The following is a 22910-nucleotide window of genomic DNA, read 5'->3' as shown; positions in this document are numbered from 1 at the left end:
ACATGAGCACAATTTCGAGACAAAGCTAGCCATGTAAAATAATGGAGGAAGTGGTTATGTTGTACTGTGCTAAAAATCTAAAGCTGAGACAGCCATAAAGGCAATTAATACATTATGAGTTCTGATGAGTCAGCCGTGACCTTGGCTTCAGTCACACTATAATGATGTATTGTTTCGCATGTCTCACATGATTTCACTGGAACAAACCGCAGTGTGTCTCAGATTAAAGGACGTCAAAGGGTACAAATGTAATCAAAGTGTTTTATTGTTTTAACGCAGCCATCAACCCAGCATATTAATAGTCAATGGATTCTCAGTCCTTTGTCGCCACCTATGAAACATTTTTTAACTCTCTTTGCTGAAGTGATAGTTGTGTGGCTAAAATTGTTTCTGGAACATGAAACTGGGGAGCAGTCGGCAGCAGAGTTGCTAAAGCCATTTAACGTCATTTGTTTTGACCTTTAGGTAAGGACAAAGAAAGCCTATGTTGTAGTCATTTTGAAATTAGACACATATCTGAACTTTCTAAAGCAAATGGAGAAGTTCACTTCTGTCTTCAAAGGGTATTACATTGGTAACTTTTTCCCACAAAAACTGTACATTCCTTCCCATCATTCCCCTCAAAACAAAGACTTGTTTCCATTTAGAAAGAAAAACAATTGAAGAAATTGAAGTGGAGTCGGTAATCCCATTCAGACAACAACAGATTTAGACTGAATACATGATTGATTGAAGGTTCATCCTCAGATGTTGCCTACAATATCAAATATAATACAACTTGAATACTCTTTTTCATAGACCTTGTCCACATGTATTGACCATGTTAGTTAATGGTTGCAGAGAAACTTGTACAGATGACATTTATCTGCATTCCACTTACTATGCAAGTGCTACATTTGACAATAGTGATTTAACTTGGACACAACATGTTTTATTTATAATCGTGCAATGTCATATTAAGGCCACTAGATGGAAACATTGCACCAAATACAGGGACTGAGATTTCTGGCTGACAGGCCTTCAATTCACCTGAAGTGAAATATGAGAGGTCATCATGGGAAAGTGCCACAGATGTGTTGTACAGCCAGGGGAAATTAAACATAATTTATAGCATGTGTGATATGTATTACTAATACACACTTTTATCTTAGTTTGCCCCTGATTTATTCCAAAATCTTAATATTTCATTCAGTTTAATAGCAGAAAAGTACTTCCTTCCATGCTTTAGAAACTATTTAACACACTGTTATGATAACGTCGTATTTTATATAGGTATCAAGGAAATGACATTCTTCTTTTATCTTGTCGACATATTTAAACGGTTAGCATCTATATTTATCTTCTTTTATGTCGACTAGAGAGCATATTGTTAGACATAAGGCCCATTCTCATAAGCATATGCCTGCTTTTTACAACTAGTCATTTTTACGAGTCTTCAATTCAATCAGGCCATTATTATCATCAGCCCAACCTTTTGATTTACGAGAACATCTGGCGGCTAGAAGAGGCGCCTCTCCTTTCTGATCACTTGCTTCAAAATGTCTATTATAACGCAGGAAAATCTTAATCGCCATCCCATATGTGGACTATTGAATGGAAGTCATATACATACACACGCCTTAACATCGTTTACATGGCGCGCGCATTCCCGCCTGTGCGTAATGACCGGGAATATTTAGCAACCCTTCCAGGGTGCCATTGAGTAAATCACAGTATTAACATGCTGGATAATCGGGCCCCATCTGACATCTCTGTTTTTGGATACTGAGACGGTGATATTTGGGCTAACAGTATGTGTTGGTGCTCGGGGATATAAATATATGCCACCCCAGAGGCCTCGAGTGTTCGCGCTGACCCGCATGCCGACCAAGGCAGACGGGATCATGGCGAGAAAGCCGGCCACAATCAGACAAATGTGCTGAAAGATGTCTCTGACCGTGTGTGTGCGCGTATGTGAGAGACATTTTATCTCACGTCGCTTTTTATTTATCACTATTTATTAAATATTGTGCTCACGTGGAGGGGTGCTCACATTTCCCCTCCCACAGCAGGAGACATAAATAAACATCTATCGACAATAATGAGATGATTGCAGGGGAGTGGTGTCCAACCTTGACCGTTTATGGCATGTATCAGACTGCTGAGACTCTAATGTCCGAGTCTGTTGGCTGCATGTATATGCATTCAAAACATGTCATATCATTGCTTAAAAAAAAAGTTTCAGACTTTGAAAATTACAGAATGGTATTTATATTGCACACATTTGCGCATTCTGTAATACTATTTTACTTTTTCCTGAGGCAGCTTTACTAATCTGTGATCCAAACGTGTCAAACTGATTTCAACCATTGCTGATAAAATCTTAATTTTCAAAGATGCACACCTGATAAAACAAACTGACTCTCTCCTTGCTCCATTTCATTACAATGAACCAAACAGGACTTGTGAACAGATGGCCCCCAGACAATTCGATTTGACAATTTAGAAATGACTCTGTAATGATGGGGGAAACCAGAACGGATGGCAGCATGGGGAAGAAATGCTCTCATGCAACCTGGGTTCGACACTGTTTCATGAGCTCACCATGCAGTTTCAGGGTCCATGCAAATGTTGTATTTCACCATTTTGTGTTAGTTTATTTGTTTTTGAGCCCTTACTTTCGAGTGTTTTCAAATTCTTTGGACAGCGAGACACATGCAGTTTAGCTGTAATCCTCATATTTATGTTGGATTCAGCACTTAGTCCCACAAGATTTATGTAATGCATCTAATCAAAGCTAATTTCAAACCATCGGGCTGTAACAGAAAAATGCTCGCAGAGACTGCCAAGCTTTTTGTGAGCTGAAACTTTTCTTAAGCTCATAATCTGCCAGAGTTGATACTCTGAATGAGCACTTGGACTGCTCAACGCGTTTGATTCCGATTTTACGAGAAAGTACATTTAAATGTCATTTTAAATGCTCAAATTAAGTTATTTGATCGTAGAAACACTCATGCACAATGTGGAAAATTCCTAACTCGTTTGTTGCTGTTGAGTTAATTTGACACAAGAAAGCAAAATTAAATTTGCACAAAACACTGCAACTATGCTCAACTGTTTGTTGGTGTTTTTGTCACATAATAATGAGACAAATATCCACTTTGTGTAATGCTTTTGTAAACATTTAATCGCATTCTGTTCCGTCTTGTTTTGCAGAGATGCGGGCACTTTTCCATAGCAGATCGAGTGACAAACGCAGCCAGAAGAGGATGGATGTCAGCACCGCCACCCCCGGGCTCCTCTCCGCTCTGCCCTTTAGTCGCAGTGGGCAAACTGCGTGGATTAAACTAATGTACTCCCCTGAGCTGATGTTTGATATACGTTAATTGTCAATGCACAAGACAACATGAGCGCACACACACATACGACCTGTGCACAGCTTCTGACTAAGTGGCCGGGGCGGGACGCTGGGACGAGGCGGGGACAGCAGGCAGGCGGGCGGGCAGCGTGCTCGTCTGGGTTGGTGGACAGCTGATTGTCCGTGTTATTAACTGTGTTTGGGGGCGTCCCCGTTCGCTTAGACCACGCCTCCCTCACCTACTAGTTCTCTCCTGTTTGGCATCCCAGAGATGGTCCAAAGTGATCCCTCAGGGAAGAATAGAGCGCAAAGCACCGGAGCAGGAGCTGACGAGGAGTGGAACAGACGCTGTTGCCCAGGACTGCTTCTTAATTGCGCGTAATCTCCCGTTTTCATTCATCTGAACAGAGGAGAAGTAAATAAAACGACGGAGCGAAGCGTGTTTCATCTCCTTGGTTTTCCTTCACACCGTGGACTGTTTGCAAGGAAAAAAGTGACATTTTGCTTGTGTTTCTGTCAGCTGCACCTTGATCCGGGGGACTGCCGCCAACTCAGTGCAGCCTCTCATCCTGCGCTTCCCCTTTCATCGCTCTCAACGGTGTTCATCTTCACAGCTGCTGCTGCTGCCGCTGCTTCCCCCTCTTTTTCTTGTGGAGTCGCTGACATGAGGTGCAGCTAACCCTGGATGCTGACAGCTCCCCTTTTCCTTCCACATGTCGCATATTTTTGTTTACTTTGAGAAACACACGCGCAACTAAACGCCAAGTGAAATAGACCACGCCACTTTGCTCCTCTGACAGTGCGATCAAACAGACGCAAGAGGAGGGAAGGCAGGAAGAAGACAAAAAGGAGGGAGCAAAGGAGAGGAGGATATAGAGAGAGTGAGAGAGAGATAGCGACGGTGTGAAGGTGCGTTTTGATGTTTGGCATCCACGAGAGCATCCAGAGGAGTGGGAGTAGTATGAAAGAAGAGCCCATGGTGGCCGGGATGAACGCGGTTCGGACATGGATGCAGGGCGCCGGAGTGCTGGACTCCAACACAGCCGCCCAGAGGTGAGCCTGAGGCGGCCTTGGCGCTGCGCTGCACCGGGGCGTGGAGACCGGGGAGCGCGTTCAGATCCGTGGTGTTAGAGACGGAGGGGCTGCATCACTCGGGGCAGCTCGCGTTCCCAGAGGACGTACAGTTGGATAACCACTGTTCCTGCTGGCTTTTATAAGTTTGCAGCTCTAAATATAAGATAAAATAATAACTGCGTGTGCCTCAGAGTGGTTTAGCATATTTCTTGAGGAAAAGCACAGTTAGCTCCAGGCACTTTACGGCTTGTAGTTTAAATGAAAGGCTTGGATTCACTTTGGTGGGCTATGAGAGTGAGTTTAAGATGTTCACCTTACTTCGGTGGTGGTTAAGCTTTTCATTTTAGTAAGCAGAGGTTATTTTTTGCATATATTTCTACAGTTCAAATTCAGTGTTTTTTTCAACCAAAAAATCTAATTCCTTATTAAATTTAGAAATAAAATATCACACTTCTATTGACAGTATCCTCCTGCCACCAAAGCAATTTATTTGTCAAAATTATCTTTGAATAATACATTGGTATGTTTTAACTGTTTTAGGCCTGTAGCTCAAAACTTGTACTTAGTTGTTTAATGATTGTTGATTTAAACTTAAAATGGCCTTTCAGCGAATTAGAAAGATGTTTTAATTAAATTATGCCATATATGTAGCCTATTTAAGGTTTTTATAATGGACAGTGACTGAAACATAGGCGATTGTAGATTATATATTCTAAAGCTAATCTCATTTATGTTGCAATTTAATTGAATTAAATAATTGTAACTGTCTCCGTGGTGGCTGCTGCTGGTTTGTGCTTGTGTCCGCAGCGGAGTGGGTCTGGCTCGGGCACACTTCGAGAAACAGCCGCCCTCCAATCTTCGCAAGTCCAACTTCTTCCACTTCGTGCTGGCTTTGTACGACAGACAGGGCCAGCCGGTGGAAATAGAGAGAACCACCTACATCGACTTTGTAGAGAAGGATAAGGTGAGTTTGCACATTTCATAAAAACCCAAAACAAATCACTACATGACAGTTTGTAATAAAATCTTTAAAATAAACTTGTAATGCGTGCATTTTAGCGGAGCATCGACTGATGAATGCACAGTATATTGGTTGTTAAGTCAAAGTGATAAATTACCAGACGTGTGTTAACAAAGTGGCCAGACGCACACAGCAGGGATCATGGGTCCTGGAGGCTTTTTAGATGTGGTTTCCTGAAAGATTTACACACTTCTGATTATCTTAGCTTTTCTTTATAAATATGGAACCTTCGAAGTTAATGTTGAACTAATTTACGTAAAGGTGTAAATCAAGTGAATTAACACTTTTGCCACTATTATTAATATTTCGTATGTCAGTTGAGCACAGCGGGTTGCTTTATTTCTGCAGGTGTTGTCAGACACAATATTTCATTTTCCAAAAAACCATCAATATTCGTGTTTGATACGTCGATCAAGCGTAATATTGATCTATTTGCAAGTAGCGGTAAATGGGAGTGTTTTACTTTAAATGCTTGTTTTATTCATCAGCTCTTGTATTGACTTGTTTATTAGATCCAAATGGCATTTTACTGTGTGTCAGTATTAACACACATTAATATTATATACCGTACACAATGTGATTTACTGAATATATAAATAATATTATTGTATCTTTAACCTTTGTGGTAATATTTTCAAACGATTTCCGTTTCTAATTTAGGTAAATATAGTTGAAAAGAGTTCTATATTACAGTTATTTTTTCAAAAGGTCAGATTTTCGAGAAATTACGTGTTACGCTATATTTCATCAAAACATGTAAAGAAAAGTAGTTCAAGTTTCAAACTTTTTTTCTTTCTTTTGTCTGCGTGGATGTCATATCGAAGTAATTTAAATTATATTACAGTTCGACAAACGTGTGCTATGTTGTGGACGCGCAGTAGAGTCCCAGGAGGAGATGCCTGCTCTGACCGGCTCTGCTTGCTTTAATTTTCATAGGAAACGACGGGGGAAAAGACCAACAATGGGATCCATTATAGGCTTCAGCTCCTCTACAGTAACGGTGAGTTTAGCTTCCATCATTTTTTTTATTGAGCAATAACAAAAGCAGTGTGTGAATGATACGCCAAAGCAACGAGAGGAAACTCGGGAAACAAATGTCTTAAGAGGTCACATCGTGTTTTTTACATGTATTATTTTTTAATTAATCGTGAATGAGTAATGCTTTATGTTAAATGCTTAAAATGTTATTTACACATTATTTTAATTACCACAATATGATTCTTATTTACTTATTAGTTTTAGGTTTGCATTATTATAATTATAATTATGTTTTGCTTGGAGCTTCCTACATTAAATAGATCTTCTCCGGTCAGCAGTAAACAACCCAAGGCAGCATGATAAAATGTTTGCCATCTTACTTTTTAATGATTCTTTTTTTGTAGTCTTGTTGCCTCGATTGAATAATTAAATAATCTTGATTATAATGCAATCATCCCTGCTGTGCACATTTACAAAGTTCTTAATACATTTTTAGCGATAAAATCAACAGGGATAAATAAAAAAAAATAAAAAAATTCAAGTCTCAAGCAAAATGACAGCATGCAACACATACAGAAAGTCATTACTAACAGTACGGGCTCAATCGGTTTCCATAAGTGTCTCAGAGGAGACTTCAGATTGAGTACAACTTGTGATCTGAAATATCCCCCAGAATGGGGAAAGCTTTGCCTCAGATGTGAAGTAAAGCCTGCCGGTCACATTTGAATCATTTCCCTCTCTCTGTGTCTCTGCAGGGATCAGGACTGAGCAGGACTTGTATGTTCGTCTCATCGACTCTATGACTAAACAGGTAAGAGGTCTGCATTAAACTACAGGTTTAAAGAGTGAACCCGTGCATCCGTTCGCGGGTTGTGTGGGTCTGAATGTTGCCCCTACCTCCAACCAACCGCCCCCCTCCTCCACCTCCTCCCCCGCTGCATGCCTGTGTCTGAGACCCTCAACTTCAGCTCAGCACAGGCGGCTTGATAAACGACCTGTCTTACCTGTGGAATACATTTACAGGGGCCCAGAAAAGTAGAGGACATGTGTCCTCATACTCTACCTCTGCACAGCAGCCAGTTAGTGGGGATGGTGTGTGGATGTGTGTGTGTTTTTACAAGCACCAGGCGGTGTGTGTGTGTGTGTGTGTGTGTGTGTGTGTGTGTGTGTGTGTGTGTGTGTGTGTGTGTGTGTGTGTGTGTGTGTGTGTGTGTGTGTGTGTGTGTGTGTGTGTGTGTGTGTGTGTGTGTGTGTGTGTGTGTGAATATTTCAGCGAGGTGCAGAAGCGGTTGTTTGAGAGAGACAGTGATGCATGCCAGCACACTCTTTGAGGACCTTGACCCTCATTTCCTCAATGTGAACAGAACAAACTATCCCAGAGTGTGTTATGGCCAATTCAATCACACAAAGAAATACAGAGCAGCACATGTGGGCTGGCGCAGACTGAGGGAATTCTCCGTACGGATGACTTAAACACGCAGAAAATAAGCCCCTTCAACGCTGTTTTGATATCAGGTCTTTTGTTTTGCCAATTCCGCCTCTAGTGCCATTAGGCTTGAAGAGAGTTTGCCTTAGAATGAAAGGAGTAGGAGGGGATGTTTTTTGTGCGTGTGTGTTTGTGCACGTGTGTTGGCATGTTTATCAGTGTGTGTGTGTGTGTGTGTGTGTGTGTGTGTGTGTGTGTGTGTGTGTGTGTGTGTGTGTGTGTGTGTGTGTGTGTGTGTGTGTGTGTGTGTGTGTGTGTGTGTGTGTGTGTGTGTGTGTGTGTGTGTGTGTGTGTGTGTGTGTGTGTGTGTGTGTGTGTGTGTGTGTGTGCAGGGTGATCACAGCCCTCGAGAGCATGTTGAGTGGGGTTGGAGGGGTAACCAGACTAGATTTTTGGACGCTGTGCTGTATGGACCAGATGGTGCACTATACTCCAGTCTGGCAGTCCAACTGCTCACTGTACACAGCATATAAACATACGTGCACGGACTAACACATATGCAATTGCAGGAGTACGCACATGCACAACACAAACACACACACACACACACACACACACACACACACACACACACACACACACACACACACACACACACACACACACACACACACTTTCTCTTTAACTGTCTCTGTCAGAACAGAGCGTTCCTGTTCAGGAGGACTGGATTCCCACGACACACACATTTGCCAGATAGGCAAAACTACTCCCAGATGAAAGAGACACACTTTTTCTCTTTTTTTAATTTGCCCCTGCATCATGGCTCCCTTTTTTCACATGCCAATTAAAAAAAAATCTCAATCACAGTTATTTTGAATCTTCTGTGATTTCTTTTTTTTTCTTCTCCATCCTTCAGGCGATTATCTATGAGGGCCAGGATAAAAACCCAGAGATGTGTCGGGTCCTGTTGACCCACGAGATCATGTGCAGGTAAGACAAGACACACCCAGGTATAGCTGTCATTTATTGGTCCAATTGACACTTTGTACCCGATCAACATATATACTTATTTCACATCGGATGTGACTCTGTCGGTGTAAAGTGGTGGCAAATACATGAGGAGCACTGCTCAATTACAATCATATTCTTATAATTTTCCTCAAAGTGGGTTGGGAAGATGTGCCCTGGCCTATTTCTGTGTGTGTATGTGTGTATATGTGTGTGTGTGTGTGTGTGTGTGTGTGTGTGTGTGTGTGTGTGTGTGTGTGTGTGTGTGTGTGTGTGTGTGTGTGTGTGTGTGTGTGTGTGTGTGTGTGTGTGTGTGTGTGTGTGTGTGTGTGTGTGTGTGTGTGCATCCCTCTCATGTTCAGCTAATTAGGACAAGGAAAAGCTCATTACTCAAACCCATCCTCCTTAGTCTGTGTAATACATGCATGTTGCTGTGTCCTGACACTGAGCTATGTGCAGAGGGGGACAGGCTCGGATTACACATAAAATACAGACACTTGCACAGTCAAATATACAGAAGCAAGCGTAGTGATTTTGCAGGCCTGTGCGTGCATTTACAATCAATAAAAGCATCACAAAGTTTGTGGTTGCCCCCATACAAACCAGCCGTTTAGAAATACATGTAGAGTTACATGTAGAGAATATAGCCAGTGGCAAAGTGTAGCCACTTCCTGGTTATCACACAAGGCCATTTAGACCACTTGTTTTCATACGCTGCAGGAAACGGTCGAGATCAGAAATCTGATCTGGCTCTCCAAACCTCCTGTCCTGAGGGACGCAAGAAAGTAGGGGGGAGGGTCAATCTGTCTCCCCCCTTTCTCTCCCTCTCTTTTGTGTCTTTCTCCATCCCCTCCCACACACACACATGTACAGTAGAAGCACACATGGAGTCAGACACAGGTACAGACAGAGAAGAAAAGGTAGACGCTGTGATACTTTCTGGGGGATATAGGGGGGCTGACGGCACACAACAACACTGTTATATTGTGCTGCAGTCAAACGATTCAGAAAGGACTCGTCACATCAGTATGCAACCCCCTTCTACCCAGCATGCACTACTCCCCAGGTCCAGTGGGACCACTCTGTGACCCACTTCTGAGAGAGAGAAAAGCGCGAGAGAGAGAGAGAGAGAGAGAGAGAGAGAGAGAGAGAGAGAGAGAGAGAGAGAGAGAGAGAGAGAGAGAGAGAGAGAGAGAGAGAGAGAGAGAGAGAGAGAGAGGCGGGATAGAGGGAGGGGACGAGCACTGAGGAAAAATAGAGAACATAAGATGTCTGGTTGTGTGATGTCTGACAGAAATTGAGCTAACCTGAGCCCTGGAGGCTAATTCAAGTTTGTATCCAGCTCCATTCAAGCTCACTGCTTTAGCTCTCCTCCTCAAAACTTCTCCAAAAAATCACCCCGCTGATCTCACCTACTGTAGCGCTAGAGCCCCGGTCTTACCTCGGGAAGCCCGGCAGAAATCCAATTCACATTGTTTCTTAAAACTCTGCCAAAGTCCCACGCCCTTTTACTCCTCTTTCTCTTCCCTGCACCCTCATCTGACTTCCTCTCCCTCTCTGTGATGTACCTTATCGTTATTTCTCTGTGTTACATCTCAGTGACTAACTCTGCTTTGTCTTTACTTCCCCCCTCCCCACAGTCGATGCTGCGATAAGAAGAGTTGTGGCAACAGGAACGAGACCCCATCAGACCCTGTCATCATCGACAGGTAAGAAAACTTTGCCCTTTGACCTCAGCCGATGTGATGTGGCGCTGTCATCGCAGAGACAAGTGTAGCACATCAGCTGCCTGTGGCTCAGAATAGGAGCTGTGCAGAATACACTGGTAGCAAATGTGGCAGAAACAACCCGTACATATACAACATTTTCATATAAGTGGAGTTAACAAATGGAAGCATTTGATTTGTCTGAGAAAAAAAAGAACCTGCACGTCTAATAAGACAGGCCGCAGGCCGTTTAAAATTACAGAAACCTTAATCGTCTGTGTGTGCAAAATGTGTGAAACAGCAGTAAATAATATGCCGTGTGTGTGAGAGAAGTGGAGAAGCAATCACAGAGCAGTTGAGCTCTGCTTCAAGTGTGGTCAAACAGTGTTTGTGTGGTTGGGCTGATGACTTAGCTGATGAGCAGTTAGGGTTACAGCTACAGCCTGGCGGTTGTGTGTGTGTGTGTTTCTGTGTATAAATCTGGACTGTTTTACACTGAAGCGCTTTTGACACTGGCAGACTCCTGTACACACACACACACACACACACACACACACACACACACACACACACACACACACACACACACACACACACACACACACACTTTTCTTCAAGTGTACACCTTTCTCCTGCCGTCATAAACCACCTCTGAATGATGCAGCAGCTCGCCTGATTTACTGTCAGTTGAAAAAACCGGTGTGTAGATTTACAGTCGGGCCTGTGCTGTGTGCACGTGTGTGAATAATGCAGACCTACAGTGTGAGGGAAATGATTTGTTTATACTTGAGCAGTAGTTGCAGCGTGCAGATTAAAAGCTGTACTTGGAGGCTGTGTAAATGATTTCTCCATTAAGTATCTCCTTTTCTGTTTGTTTTCAACCTATCCAAACAAATGCATGGTCATGTCGTGCATCGTAGGTCATTTAGGTGTTATGTCTGATTTGAATTTGTCACATTTGAGTGTATTTGTGTTAGTGTTAATGAAGCAGTGACCTGTGCTATCTGATGAACACAGCTGTCCTGTGCTCGCTGCTGCTGTCAAAAGCCACTCTTTACCTGAGTGTGTGTGTGTGTGTGTGTGTGTGTGTGTGTGTGTGTGTGTGTGTGTGTGTGTGTGTGTGTGTGCGCGTGTATGTGTGCGAGTTTGTGTGTGCGCCACCCTTGTTCCGCTCCAGCGAAGCGGAAGGCCTCACCTCAGCGCTCCCTGAGACAGCTGCACCCCGCCACGTGGCCTCACACAACACGCCTGCCCATCACTCTGTGCCATATCTTTGATTTTTTTTGTTTGCCATGTGTGCGTACTTGTTGAATTTCTCATCTGTCACCCATCCTCGCTTCGCCGTACGGTTAAACTTTCCCTTTCAGTTTGCCGCAGTTTGAGCAGAGGCACCTTGGTGAAACAGGCTGATCTCTGCTCTGAACAGCTTTCCCGCACTGAGCATGTGTTGTGGTCGCTCGCTGGCGGTATTCCCTCGACGCCCAATGGCTCAGGTGTGAGGGCAGCATTAACGAACAACAAATTAGAACAGGGGGAGGGAAAACAACAGCAATATCTCTGTTTTCCTCTCCAGCTCTTTCTCTCTTCTCTTTCTGGACAGGAAAATAGGTCAGGTGAGAGGAGAGCGAACAGAGGGGTTGGCTCGCTTTAAAGGGGGGGGACTGAAGGGGAATTAAGGAGGGTGGGTTTATACGTTTGCTCATTTAGTACCAATATATTCTTGGCAGTTGTAATAAACAAACAAACAACTGTGAGGGTGAAACTGACTCAATTACCACGAGTTCCCCTCCTTCAAATTCATAAAGAAATACCATCAACAGCCCCTCTCCACCCTTGAAGTTATTTAGTTCGTTAAATAAGGGCTCGTTAGCCCTCTGCTGTTTTGCAGAGATGATTAGATTTTACAGCCCTAATTAGCTGGGCTAGCTCTAACTCTTCTGGAAGAGTAATGGGTCTGATTGCCTAATTAGCTCTCTCTCGTTAAGACGGGAGAAACAGGCCACTGCAGCAAAACCGCAGGAATGAGGAAAAATAAAGTCAGCTAATGAGAAACTTATTTGATTGTTAGGAGAACAAATCTGGTACAGTGAGGATCTGCAGCGCTCTGGGTGCTGCGCTCTCTCACCGGGAGAATCTCCCTCACCCGTCCCTTCACCTCACCTCCTGTTGCAAAGAGAATTTGTTTGGGGTTTAGAGCGTCTACAAGGACCAATGCCATGCAGATTTTAATTATGAAGCATATTTGTTTAAGCTGATAGCAAAAAGCACTTTAACATTTCTTAGATTTTTACTCAACTTGAAAAAAAACCTTCCCCACAATCTGTCCTGTTTTCAGGAGCTTTATAGTTTATATCATGGTAGCAGCAACGTGTATTTTAATTTGTAGCGTTGTCATCCCTTTGAGTGTCTCTTTAAGTCCATCTGATTTGAATGAGTCAGTCCTGAAGATAGAGACAACTCATGCTATAATGTATGCTCTTAACCTTTGAGGAGGGGGGTTCTTGGTAATTCAGAGAGACCTTGGCATGATGTGTTGTGTCTGCGCTTGACACTGGCCAGGGGCAGCAGCTGAAAGGTGAGAAGCTCATGTGCGCCTCTCTATATCTTCCCCGGGGAAACATGTGTGGTCCACTTTAGCCTCTTACAGAGGCAGGATAATATGAGGGGAGCCCCCACCTCCACTCCCACCTCTCTCCATCACTCCTGGTTAGTGTGGGGTTAATCATATGCAGTCACTGCTAGTCAAACTATCATGTGCCTGGATGGGCCTCAAATCACAAGCACATTTCCCTCTCACCTTTGCTTTTCCTCCACATAGCTTTTCTTGAATCCACACAGATCTGTTTTTTTTTAATTTACTTGCTGCATCCTGATAATTTAGGACAAATCTGACTCGCTTTGACTGTCCCTCCGGCCCCATGTGTCCTCTCACGCCTCCTCCCACCTGTGTCCCGTGGCCCTTTCCTGCCCGGCCAGCTCCCCCAGGCCCGCCGCAGGGTGTCCCCCACCCAGGCAGGGAGAGCCTCTCTGGAGGGGGGAGAGAAACTCTCTGTGACCAGTGATAAGGATCCACTGGATGGCCCTGCATTTCCCATTGTCTGTGCAAGTTTACATGCACAGACAGTGTTATTTCAGGTTTATAGCTGTTTTTGAGTGTGTTTTCAAACACACACTCCTGCAGCCTGCCGTTGATGTGGCCCATTTCCTTGCATGCGTGTCTGTGCTTGTGTATCCGCATCAATGTTGGTTATTTCCCCAGGAGTGTGTGTGTGTTGATAGAGGCCATTTCCTGGCGAGTGTGTGTGTGTGTCTTGAGTGAAGAATGTCGGGCAGGAAGTGCTCCTCCCGGGGAGGATGATGTCATGGCCGACAGTTTCCTGTTCTCCGAGCTGGTGGAACGGAGCGGCTCTGCTTCACGGTGGGTAGCTAGTGCTTGTGGAGCAGGTTCTGGTTCATCTCCGCCCTCCGCAGCCCGACACCTGCTCTGGTTCTCCACCAGATAACCCGACACATCTGGAAGTCAACTTTTCAGTGTTGTGAGGATTGCATTTTCCAGGCCGATGCCTCTTGCCGCGCTGCTTGTTTGTCACTCTGTAGTGGGGAACCCCCTCATTGTTTTGGTTGTTATGTTTGGATGCACTTCCTGGGGTGAGAGGTCATATGTTGCCTTGGCTGGGCTAACGTGCTCTAGTGAATAATGTATGTCATTGACTTTATGTCAGCCCTGCCAGCCCCCCAAGCCGAGCCCACCCATGTTTAATTCATCCATCTCATCTGTGTGTGTGTGTTGCCTGCGATGTGTGTGCGTATGTGTCATTTAGAGGCCCAGTCTGCACCTGTCCAGCCATTAGCCCCCTTCTCATTTGCATTTGATGCTAATGTGGTTTACTGGCAGCGCCTTCCGTCCCCTCAGCTTAGTTTCAGTTTCATATCCATGACTCTGTTAGTGAGAAGGTGAAAACACACTTACAGTGCAGCTATCCCACATTCTTGTCAGTGAATCTGCCGATGTGTTTGACGTCTGTTGAGCTCTTTATTAGTTATTTGTGACGTCCCACTTCCTGGACCTCTTTTTGTATTATACAGGATAGTCATTCTTTTCCCCCCTCTTGTCCGCTTGTTTCTCATCGCTGCTTTTCTATTGTGTCTTTAACCACCTATCACTAGCTGTACATTTCCCTTCAAGACAAAGAGAAGCTGGAGTCATGACACCCTGAGGCTGACAGCATCTCTCTTCAGTGTTTCTCTTTAGGGGAGGAGAGATCTTTTTATTTTAGGCTTTTTTTTTTTCTTCTCATATGTTTCTTTTGTTCATTTTTGGCTGGTGGTGGTGGTGGGGGGGGGGGGGGGGGGGCAGCTGCATTACACTTTATGGGAGGCTTTTAAAAGGACTGGCCCTGAGCTGGTTGTGGTGTTTGAGCAGGGCTCAGGGGCAAAGAGGCAGAGTTGCTGGCTCATCGATATGCAGGCAGAACTCCCCTCCCTCAGGTGTTGGCCGCCTCACAAATCTGCCCCACACAAGCACGCACGCACACACACACGCACGCACACACATGCACACACATGGACACAGATGCAGCTCTCACCCTCAAATAAAGTTATACACAAATACATATTCAGGCGCATGCGCACTAATAAGAATCCACAGGCGGGCAAAAATATAACACACACACACACATTGACCTGCAGCTCTCTGCATCTGTTTGGTTGTGTTCTTTTTTCCCCTGCGGTAGTCGTCCCCCCCCCCCCCCCCCCAGGGGTTGGAGGTAAGCGCAGCCCCAGGGGACGGACGGCTGCGCTGATTGACAGCTGGGAGTTTTGAGGTCGAGGAGCCTTTAAAACAGCGCTGCCTCCTTCTCTCTCATCCAGACCTTCAGCACTCTCACCCCCAACAACTGGCTCACTTTCATTTTGCCAGCACCCCACGAAAATAAAATAATTAACACATCATTCCCAGAGTAAACATGGGTTTGTTTCCATGATATGAAATATCAAATTAGCACAAGCTGTTTTTGTTTTGTGGTGAGGAAACAACGAGGGTAAACACTGGAAGTACGTGTTTAATGCTAAGGTGCGTGTGTGTATTTATGTTTTTAATTCTTTCCCCAATAAACCAAACCGAGCCACTATCATACTTTATAGGTAGTTAGGCTAATGCTCCCCAGCTGAATGCAAGTAACAAAAAGTTTATTAGGGCATATAAAATGTAATTTACAAATGTCAAAACTGAGAAAAGTTCTGGGCCTCATGGTTGTAAATAGCCCTGTTGTAGCTCTATTTTCTCTGCAAAATGCTTTGTCATTACTGCTTGACATTCCCTGCTTGACCTGGCTGCTCAGCTTGGCCGTTCCCACTGCCTTTGTGTCGAGTTTGTTCTGCCCCAGAATGAAGGGGTTCGGCCGGCCAGATCTGACCCAAATGAGTAGCGTCCTACTTCTCTGAGAGCTATTTAAGACATTTCTGGTGTTGTAAATTGCAGGCCGGAGAGATAGAGATAGAAGGGGAGTGAAACAGAAAGAAGATATACTTACTATGTGTAAGGTCTCATGCATGACGTGGGAAATGTGTGTGTGGCTCCGCCAGTGAGGGAAGGGTACCGTTTTCCAGGATTTAGTCCGTGACTCGCCCTAGAAGATGCGCTCAATTTGCTTTTCAAATGAGGCGTGAAGAGCGCGAGCATGTGCCTCTCGGTGTGACGCTATACATTTTGACGTGCACGCTTATGTGTGTGTGCGGCAGGGGCAACGCTTTGTTTTCTCAGCGCTCTGATGTGTGTGGACAGTCGAGCGCACGGCCCACTAAGTGCTCTCTCACAGGCAATGTGTTACATGGCTGCCTGTGCTGCTGCTCGTAATTGAATAGACACAGCAGCTCCTCTCAGCGAAGGATCCCAGGCCCTCCGCTCCCATCAGGCTGAGTATAGCCTCCCAGCCCTTCACTGATGATTCATTGTTTACTGATTATTTCTGCTAAGCGAGAACGCAGACTCTACGCCCTCATGCCAGCTCCACATGCCCCCCAACCTGGCGTCTCACTTCCCATCGGCCAGTTTCCATCCCAGCGCCTCTTTTGGCGCCTTACCTCAGCTCTGTAGCCCAGGATGTAAGTCCAGGTGTCCAGGATGAGTGCTGGTGACCCGCTGTGCCCGAGCAAGATGTATAGTCTGTTGATTGTTTTCCATCAATCTGTCCAGGAAGAATGGATCGCTGGCCAGGCGCTGTGAGCGGCGCTCTCAGTTTCACAATGGAAGGAAAACCTGCACGGCATGGGGGAGACTGGGAGGGAGAGATATGGAGTGTGATAGTGGTGGTGAGACTCTGCAACAGTGATCCTTTTCATGTCCTCTGATCATTTAATGAGATATTTCTGCAGGATGACTTTAAAAAAAATTCAGAAAACATAAAAAACCCTTCGACGTCTATCATGGCTATTTAGTATATCATTATTTTCAAGTTTAACCATCTGCTTATATATGAGTTTTGTGACATTGAGCTTGACTAATATGAGCTTTAATGTTAGGAGACAAAAATAAATCTTAAAGGAAGTATCTCTGGTGTAATTAAACGTAAAGCAACCACGTCAACATGCAGACAATTATGGTCAACAGCATGGTTCGATCAAAGGGATGATATGTTCTTACATTTCTAATATATTCTTTTTACTTTGCATTAATCATGAACAAATGAGACCCAAGCACATGTCACTGTTTCACTTCAAAAAGCCGAGCCGAATTTAAAGGCCTTTGTTTGTGTTTATGTAACTGATGAGGGGAGACAAAGTAAGGCGTGGGCAAATCGACTGAGACACTTTGTTGTTTTACACCGCCTCACCCCCTTTGTGTGTGCGCGGCTCATGTTGTTTGTTTGTTTACAGAGTGGCTTGACCTCGCTGGGAGGAATGTTCACTCGTTTCCTTTACTTGTGCGTCTCCTAATGTGTTTGTCTCTCTGATTTTCACCATCCACGTGTACCTTTTCCTTTATCTCTCTTTCTCTCTCTACCTGGCCCTCTGTCTGTCGTTGGTTCCTCCCACTCAGAACTCCAGATTTAACTCTGAAGGTTTTTCTGGTTAATCACACTTGGAATCTTCCTCCTGCGTTTGAACGCTCTTGCTCGGCAGCGTGTTCTTCCTCGATCTCTGCGTGCGGCGCCGGAGAGTCACGCTAATTATCCCAGTTATTGGCTTCTCCGACGCAGACGCTGTGATTTACATGAGGTGACATTCAGTTCAAACATGCAGACCTTCGCAACCTTTTTCTGGAAAACAATTAACAGCGCCTCTTTCTCTTCTGCCTCCCTCCCTTACCCCTCGTTTTCTCTCTCTACACCACTCCCTCTCTCTCTTCCGCTGGCTATTGTCTTCACACAAACAGGGGAGATTTATTGCCAAAAGAGTGAGGGGTGTGCAGAAAGGTAAAAGCTGTTGGTGTATTGTCTTTAGCAAGTGATTACTTGCTTGTTAATTGACAGAGTAAATCTGTGTAGACTGTAGCCTTAAATCAAAAAACCTAGTCCATACAACTCCTCTCCTTCTGCTACTTACCCTAGACAATTAAAAAAAAACACTATAACACACTTGTAGTGGTGGACATGTAACCCACACACACATGTTCAAACACAAAGGCAAACTTACAAGCGTGCCGCTAATGAAGCGTGTCTCTCTTCTGTCATGACGCCTGTGTTAGCATGACAAGATGTTTACACACACAATCACGGCCGCTCTCTGATGTGGGCCAAGATGAAAGGGAGATGAGAGGAGGAAGAGGAGGCAGAGACGTGACGGTATGGACTGCTTTTCAATGTTTGACAGGAGGACAGTTGTAACAGCCCCCCACTGAGAGCCAAGAGAGACACGTAGAGAAATACATCCTCGACATACAGGGAGGAACATACCTGGAGGAAATTGTTCTGAAAAGGAAAGAGGTTTTTTTTGTTCTTTTTTTTTCTTCATTCTTGAATGAGGCGTAAAACAATTAGATCCACCCGTTTCCCCTTGTCCCGCAGTGTAGATTACAAATGAGCAAACCTGGCATTTATCACATCACTACAAACATTTATTAAAGCCGGTTCCCCTCTAAAGCTGCAGAGATAACAGTGGGTAATTGCAGAGACTGGCTCTATTAGTTAAGTATGCCTAATGTCACTGCCTCAGAGCATTAGTGGACGCCGTAGTATTATGTTCCTGTGCTCATTACCACCCCACTCCCCTTCAAACAGATACACACATATTCACACACCCTCTCCCCCTCCATTGACCCTGCAGCAGGAGTCTGTGCCACTCTAATGAGAAATGGAAAACACTACTCCGCAAGCTCCAAGACACACACACGCATACGGACACACACACACATGCTCGGCGGGAGCCATTACAAGGGGACAGAGGGGTACAACAGTATAATCACACACGCCCAGGGAAACAATTGTGCCGTTATCAGAGTGATCACATTATAAAAGTTTAATAAACACCAAACGGCCTAATGGTGAATTAGCCTGCATCTGCCCTGTGTTGTGCCAGGCTATAATTAGTGATTTAACAGAGACAAACAAATGTTTTTCGTCACAGATTTTCACAGTCAACCCATTTTCTGGTGAATTATTGGACTTCCACAAACTTGACTCCAAGACACCAAAAAGTCACACAAAACACACAGTCACTGAGAGAAGAGTTTGGCTCGAGCCCCAGTCTGGTTTTCTAAGTGCCACTTGAGATGTGTATGGAGAGAGGCGGATGGGTGCTTGAGATTGTTGAGGAGGAGGAGAGAGTGAAGGAGGGAGGCGGGTGGGACAGACGAAAAGAAACAGGAAGAGACGGCATTGAATGGCGTGGAATAAGTCAGTCAAGAGGAGGGGGGGGGGGGCAGGACGTCTATCCCCATTCTCTCCTGGGCAAAATGAGCAGTTGTGTGTCTATTTTGATACGTTTGTGTGTGTGTGCATTTCTGTGTGGTCAAATCGATGACAATCTATAATTTACAATCACAAGGACCTATCACTTTTTATAGGGCCTCCATCCCCGCTCATCAATATTACATCAGGACCCAGACTCTCAGTGTGAGGGAGCAGGAGGGCGAGAGTACGGCTGGGGAGAGAGAATATGGCTTTGGTCCAGTGTGTGTGTGTGTGTGTGTGTGTGTGTGTGTGTGTGTGTGTGTGTGTGTGTGTGTGTGTGTGTGTGGTGTGTGTGTGTGTGTGTGTGTGTGTGTGTGTGTGTGTGTGTGTGTGTGTGTGTGTGTGTGTGTGTGTGTGTGTGTGTGTGTGTGTGTGGGGGGGGGGGGGGGAAGCAGAGTGGGAGGATGAGGGCATCTGCTGAGGTTGTATAAAACATTGCTTCCAGCATACACAAATGTGCGCATACCCACCTTGCATGTGTGTCTGTGCGCGTCTGCATCTGTCCGACTGCTTTTGTGTGTGTGTGTGTGTGTGTGTGTGTGTGTGTGTGTGTGTGTGTGTGTGTGTGTGTGTGTGTTTGTGCGCGGGTGCTCGCCAGCTGAGTGACAGTTTAGTATTGATCTGCGGGAGGCCCTGGTGTCATTAGACCCAGTATGGACCAGCAGGCACACATGGAGGTCAGGGCACGGAGTTTGTGCATGTGTGTGATTGTGTGTGTGTGATTGTGTGTGTGTGTGTGTGTGTGTGTGTGTGTGTGTGTGTGTGTGTGTGTGTGTGTGTGTGTGTGTGTGTGTGTGTGTGTGTGTGTGTGTGTGTGTGTGTGTGTGTGTGTTGAGGAGGAGTGGGGGACCAAGTGTTCAGTAGTGACAGGCTCAAGCCTCTGAAAGAAAATCAATCGTGTCATAAGAGGAAGGTTTCCTCCAGCCTCCTTCTCCCTCTCTCACTCCCCCCCCTCTGCCGCCTCTTCCTCTCATCCTTTCTCCTTTTTTCTACCCTTTTAATTTCTCTCCTCTGAGACAACGTCTACAGACCCTCCATTCACACTTTCACCACTCCCTTCGTCTCTGTCTTTCCCTGTCTTTTTGAGCATCTCTGCCAAAAACACACACACTCCTGAGTCCTGACCCAGGAGATGGATCTCCTGGGTCAGGATGGGGTTTGTGTGTGTGATGTGTGGATCAATTCAAGGGGTTATCCTGGCAAAAAGGAGCCATTAGTGACAGAACTGATCCTGGATCAGCCCTCATTAACTAAAAGGGCAGCAGGGCTGTTTGTCCAGATAAAATAAATGACCCCAAACCGGGGCAATTAACTCAGAGGGCAGAGACTAGTTGAATTGATGGCATGCCTTGTTTTGTTTAATATAAGTTTGATTGGAAAAGAAGCTGATTAGACTCTGTTTTATTGTGAATTTAAGCTTGTCCCTCAGTTATTTATTATTAAGGATGAGTGCGCACACACACACTCTCGCACACTGACGCACACACACAGGGCAAGCCTCCACCTGTTCTCCTCTCCCGCCTGAGGGGACTAGTATGGTAGATAACAGTTTGAGTGGGCCTGCTGCAAAACACTAATCAGACCTAACACTGCCTAATTAGCACAGAGTCCGCTGATTGGCTTACAGCAATAATTAACACAGGTGAGAATAATTAGCTCCCCATAGACCTGTTTGTGTGTGTGTGTGTGTGTGTGTGTGTGTGTGTGTGTGTGTGTGTGTGTGTGTGTGTGTGTGTGTGTGTGTGTGTGTGTGTGTGTGTGTGTGTGTGTGTGTGTGTGTGTGTGTGTGTGTGTGTGTGTGTGTGTGGAGGATGTTATTATGCAGTCTTGGTCCCTAGTGAGGCTGAGGAGGCAGAGAGGAAAATCAAACTCATTACTGAAACCAGGCCAACCTGTGTTAGGTGCTCTGCTTTCCCACACCCAGAGAATTAGCCACAGAGAGATCTACCTCCCGTATCTCCCTCTTTCTCTCTATCCCTGCGTGTGCGTGTGTGTGTTTACTTTCTCTCTTTTCTTACTCTCTCTCTCCATCCATTTCCCTTCACCCCCCATCCCCTTTGCAGTTGACTGAAGGTGCGTTTGATGAATCTCACCGCTAGGTGAACCGTCTAAGATAAGATGAAACACAGACACGGGGCATCTTTGTATCATATTCTGTCACTCAGGTGGTCTGCTTCTCTCTTTTATCCCCCGCCCAGCCCTCTTTCAATACCTCTTCAGGGAAGTAAGAACAGCATAGGGGGGTGGGAAATGTTGGCAAGGCCTGTCTCCATATAAAAAGCTTGAGCCTTTAGCCTCTCCATAAAAAGGTATACTGTACACTCCATGAACTACTACTTACCGCATGGCTGTATATAGAGGATACTGAATCATGATTCGCCAACGCCTCATGTTGCCTCTCCAAGAGAGAGAAAGAAGGAGATAATGAGAGAGAATAACAGACAAAGAAAGGAAAAGGGGGACAGTGTTTTGCTGGGAATCATGCAGTCGTTCAGCAGTATTTAAGCAGCATGGTGTCCTCCATCTCACTCTCCCTGCTTATTTTTGCCAAAGTGCTGCTTCTTTGATCAAGCCAACATCACAGAGAAGAAGACGGGCACCCAGACATTGAGAGGGGGTTAATATTGGAACACAATTGACGGCTTGTCACTTTTAGCTCTGAGGCACCAACATCGACATAGTTAGTTAGGTGCTTGAGAGGGAGGTAGAGGGGGGTAACACACCCACACACACACCTCCGAGAGCTTTTTCTGTGCTAAATAAATAACAAGCGACGATATAAATTGGTGTTTTCCTGAAGTGTGTGGCTGCCTCTGGGATGTATATTTCATGTCAAGACATTTTAGAGTGGTTTAGGAGTGCAACGTGTTCGGATAATGAATTTAACCCTGCAAACACACAGTTGTGCTCTCATACATACACACGAGGAAGGAAGTAGAATTTTCACCTGACCACAGGTGCATTGCAGCTTTAATGCAAGGCACATTCAAGGCTGACTCCCGCCCCCACTTCCCTCTCAGCGCTATTGTTCTAAACTCACCCAGGCCCAGGGACGTGCCAGGGGTGACACCAGCCTATAACCGCACACCAGCAGACACACGGTGGGAGAGGAAAGCTCATTGTTGGCTGACTGATCTCCAGCCTCACGCTGACAAGCCCCCTCATGTTCGCTAGATTTGTTTTTGTTGTGTTCGCTCCCGGTAAACACTTGCCTCTCAAAACAGGCAGCTCCTACCTCTGTCAACACAACACTCACTCGCACTGTACTCCCCGTCACACGGAGCTGTACACACACTGCAGAGATGTATGTACGAGCTAAATGGATGTACTCAAAAGGCTGCTTAAATGCATATAAGGGCTGTTAAAGCGGTGTTCATGGGATCCATTAGTGTTCACTGCACTCTCTGCCTCCTGTCTCCTGCCCATACACACACATTCACGAGCTACACTTTTCCCCCTTGAATACCCTCAA

General features: G+C 45.2%; 1 protein-coding gene across 1 annotated transcript in view; it reads left to right on the top strand.

Moving 5' to 3' along the window:
- The first annotated feature begins 3598 nt into the window (after positions 1–3598).
- ebf1a (EBF transcription factor 1a) overlaps positions 3599–22910 on the top strand; it is a 53484-nt gene continuing 34172 nt past the window's right edge. The window contains 6 exon segments of the mRNA XM_034214922.1: positions 3599–4390; positions 5219–5375; positions 6369–6432; positions 7166–7221; positions 8753–8826; positions 10485–10553. Of these exon segments, the coding sequence (XP_034070813.1) occupies positions 4257–4390; positions 5219–5375; positions 6369–6432; positions 7166–7221; positions 8753–8826; positions 10485–10553 (554 nt within the window). The 5' untranslated portion in view covers positions 3599–4256.

The sequence above is a fragment of the Gymnodraco acuticeps genome, unplaced genomic scaffold (assembly GCF_902827175.1).
Source record: "Gymnodraco acuticeps unplaced genomic scaffold, fGymAcu1.1, whole genome shotgun sequence".
NCBI classification, from domain to species: domain Eukaryota; kingdom Metazoa; phylum Chordata; class Actinopteri; order Perciformes; family Bathydraconidae; genus Gymnodraco; species Gymnodraco acuticeps.
Note: the sequence above shows the minus strand (reverse complement) of the source record. Positions and strands in the feature narration are given on the sequence as shown.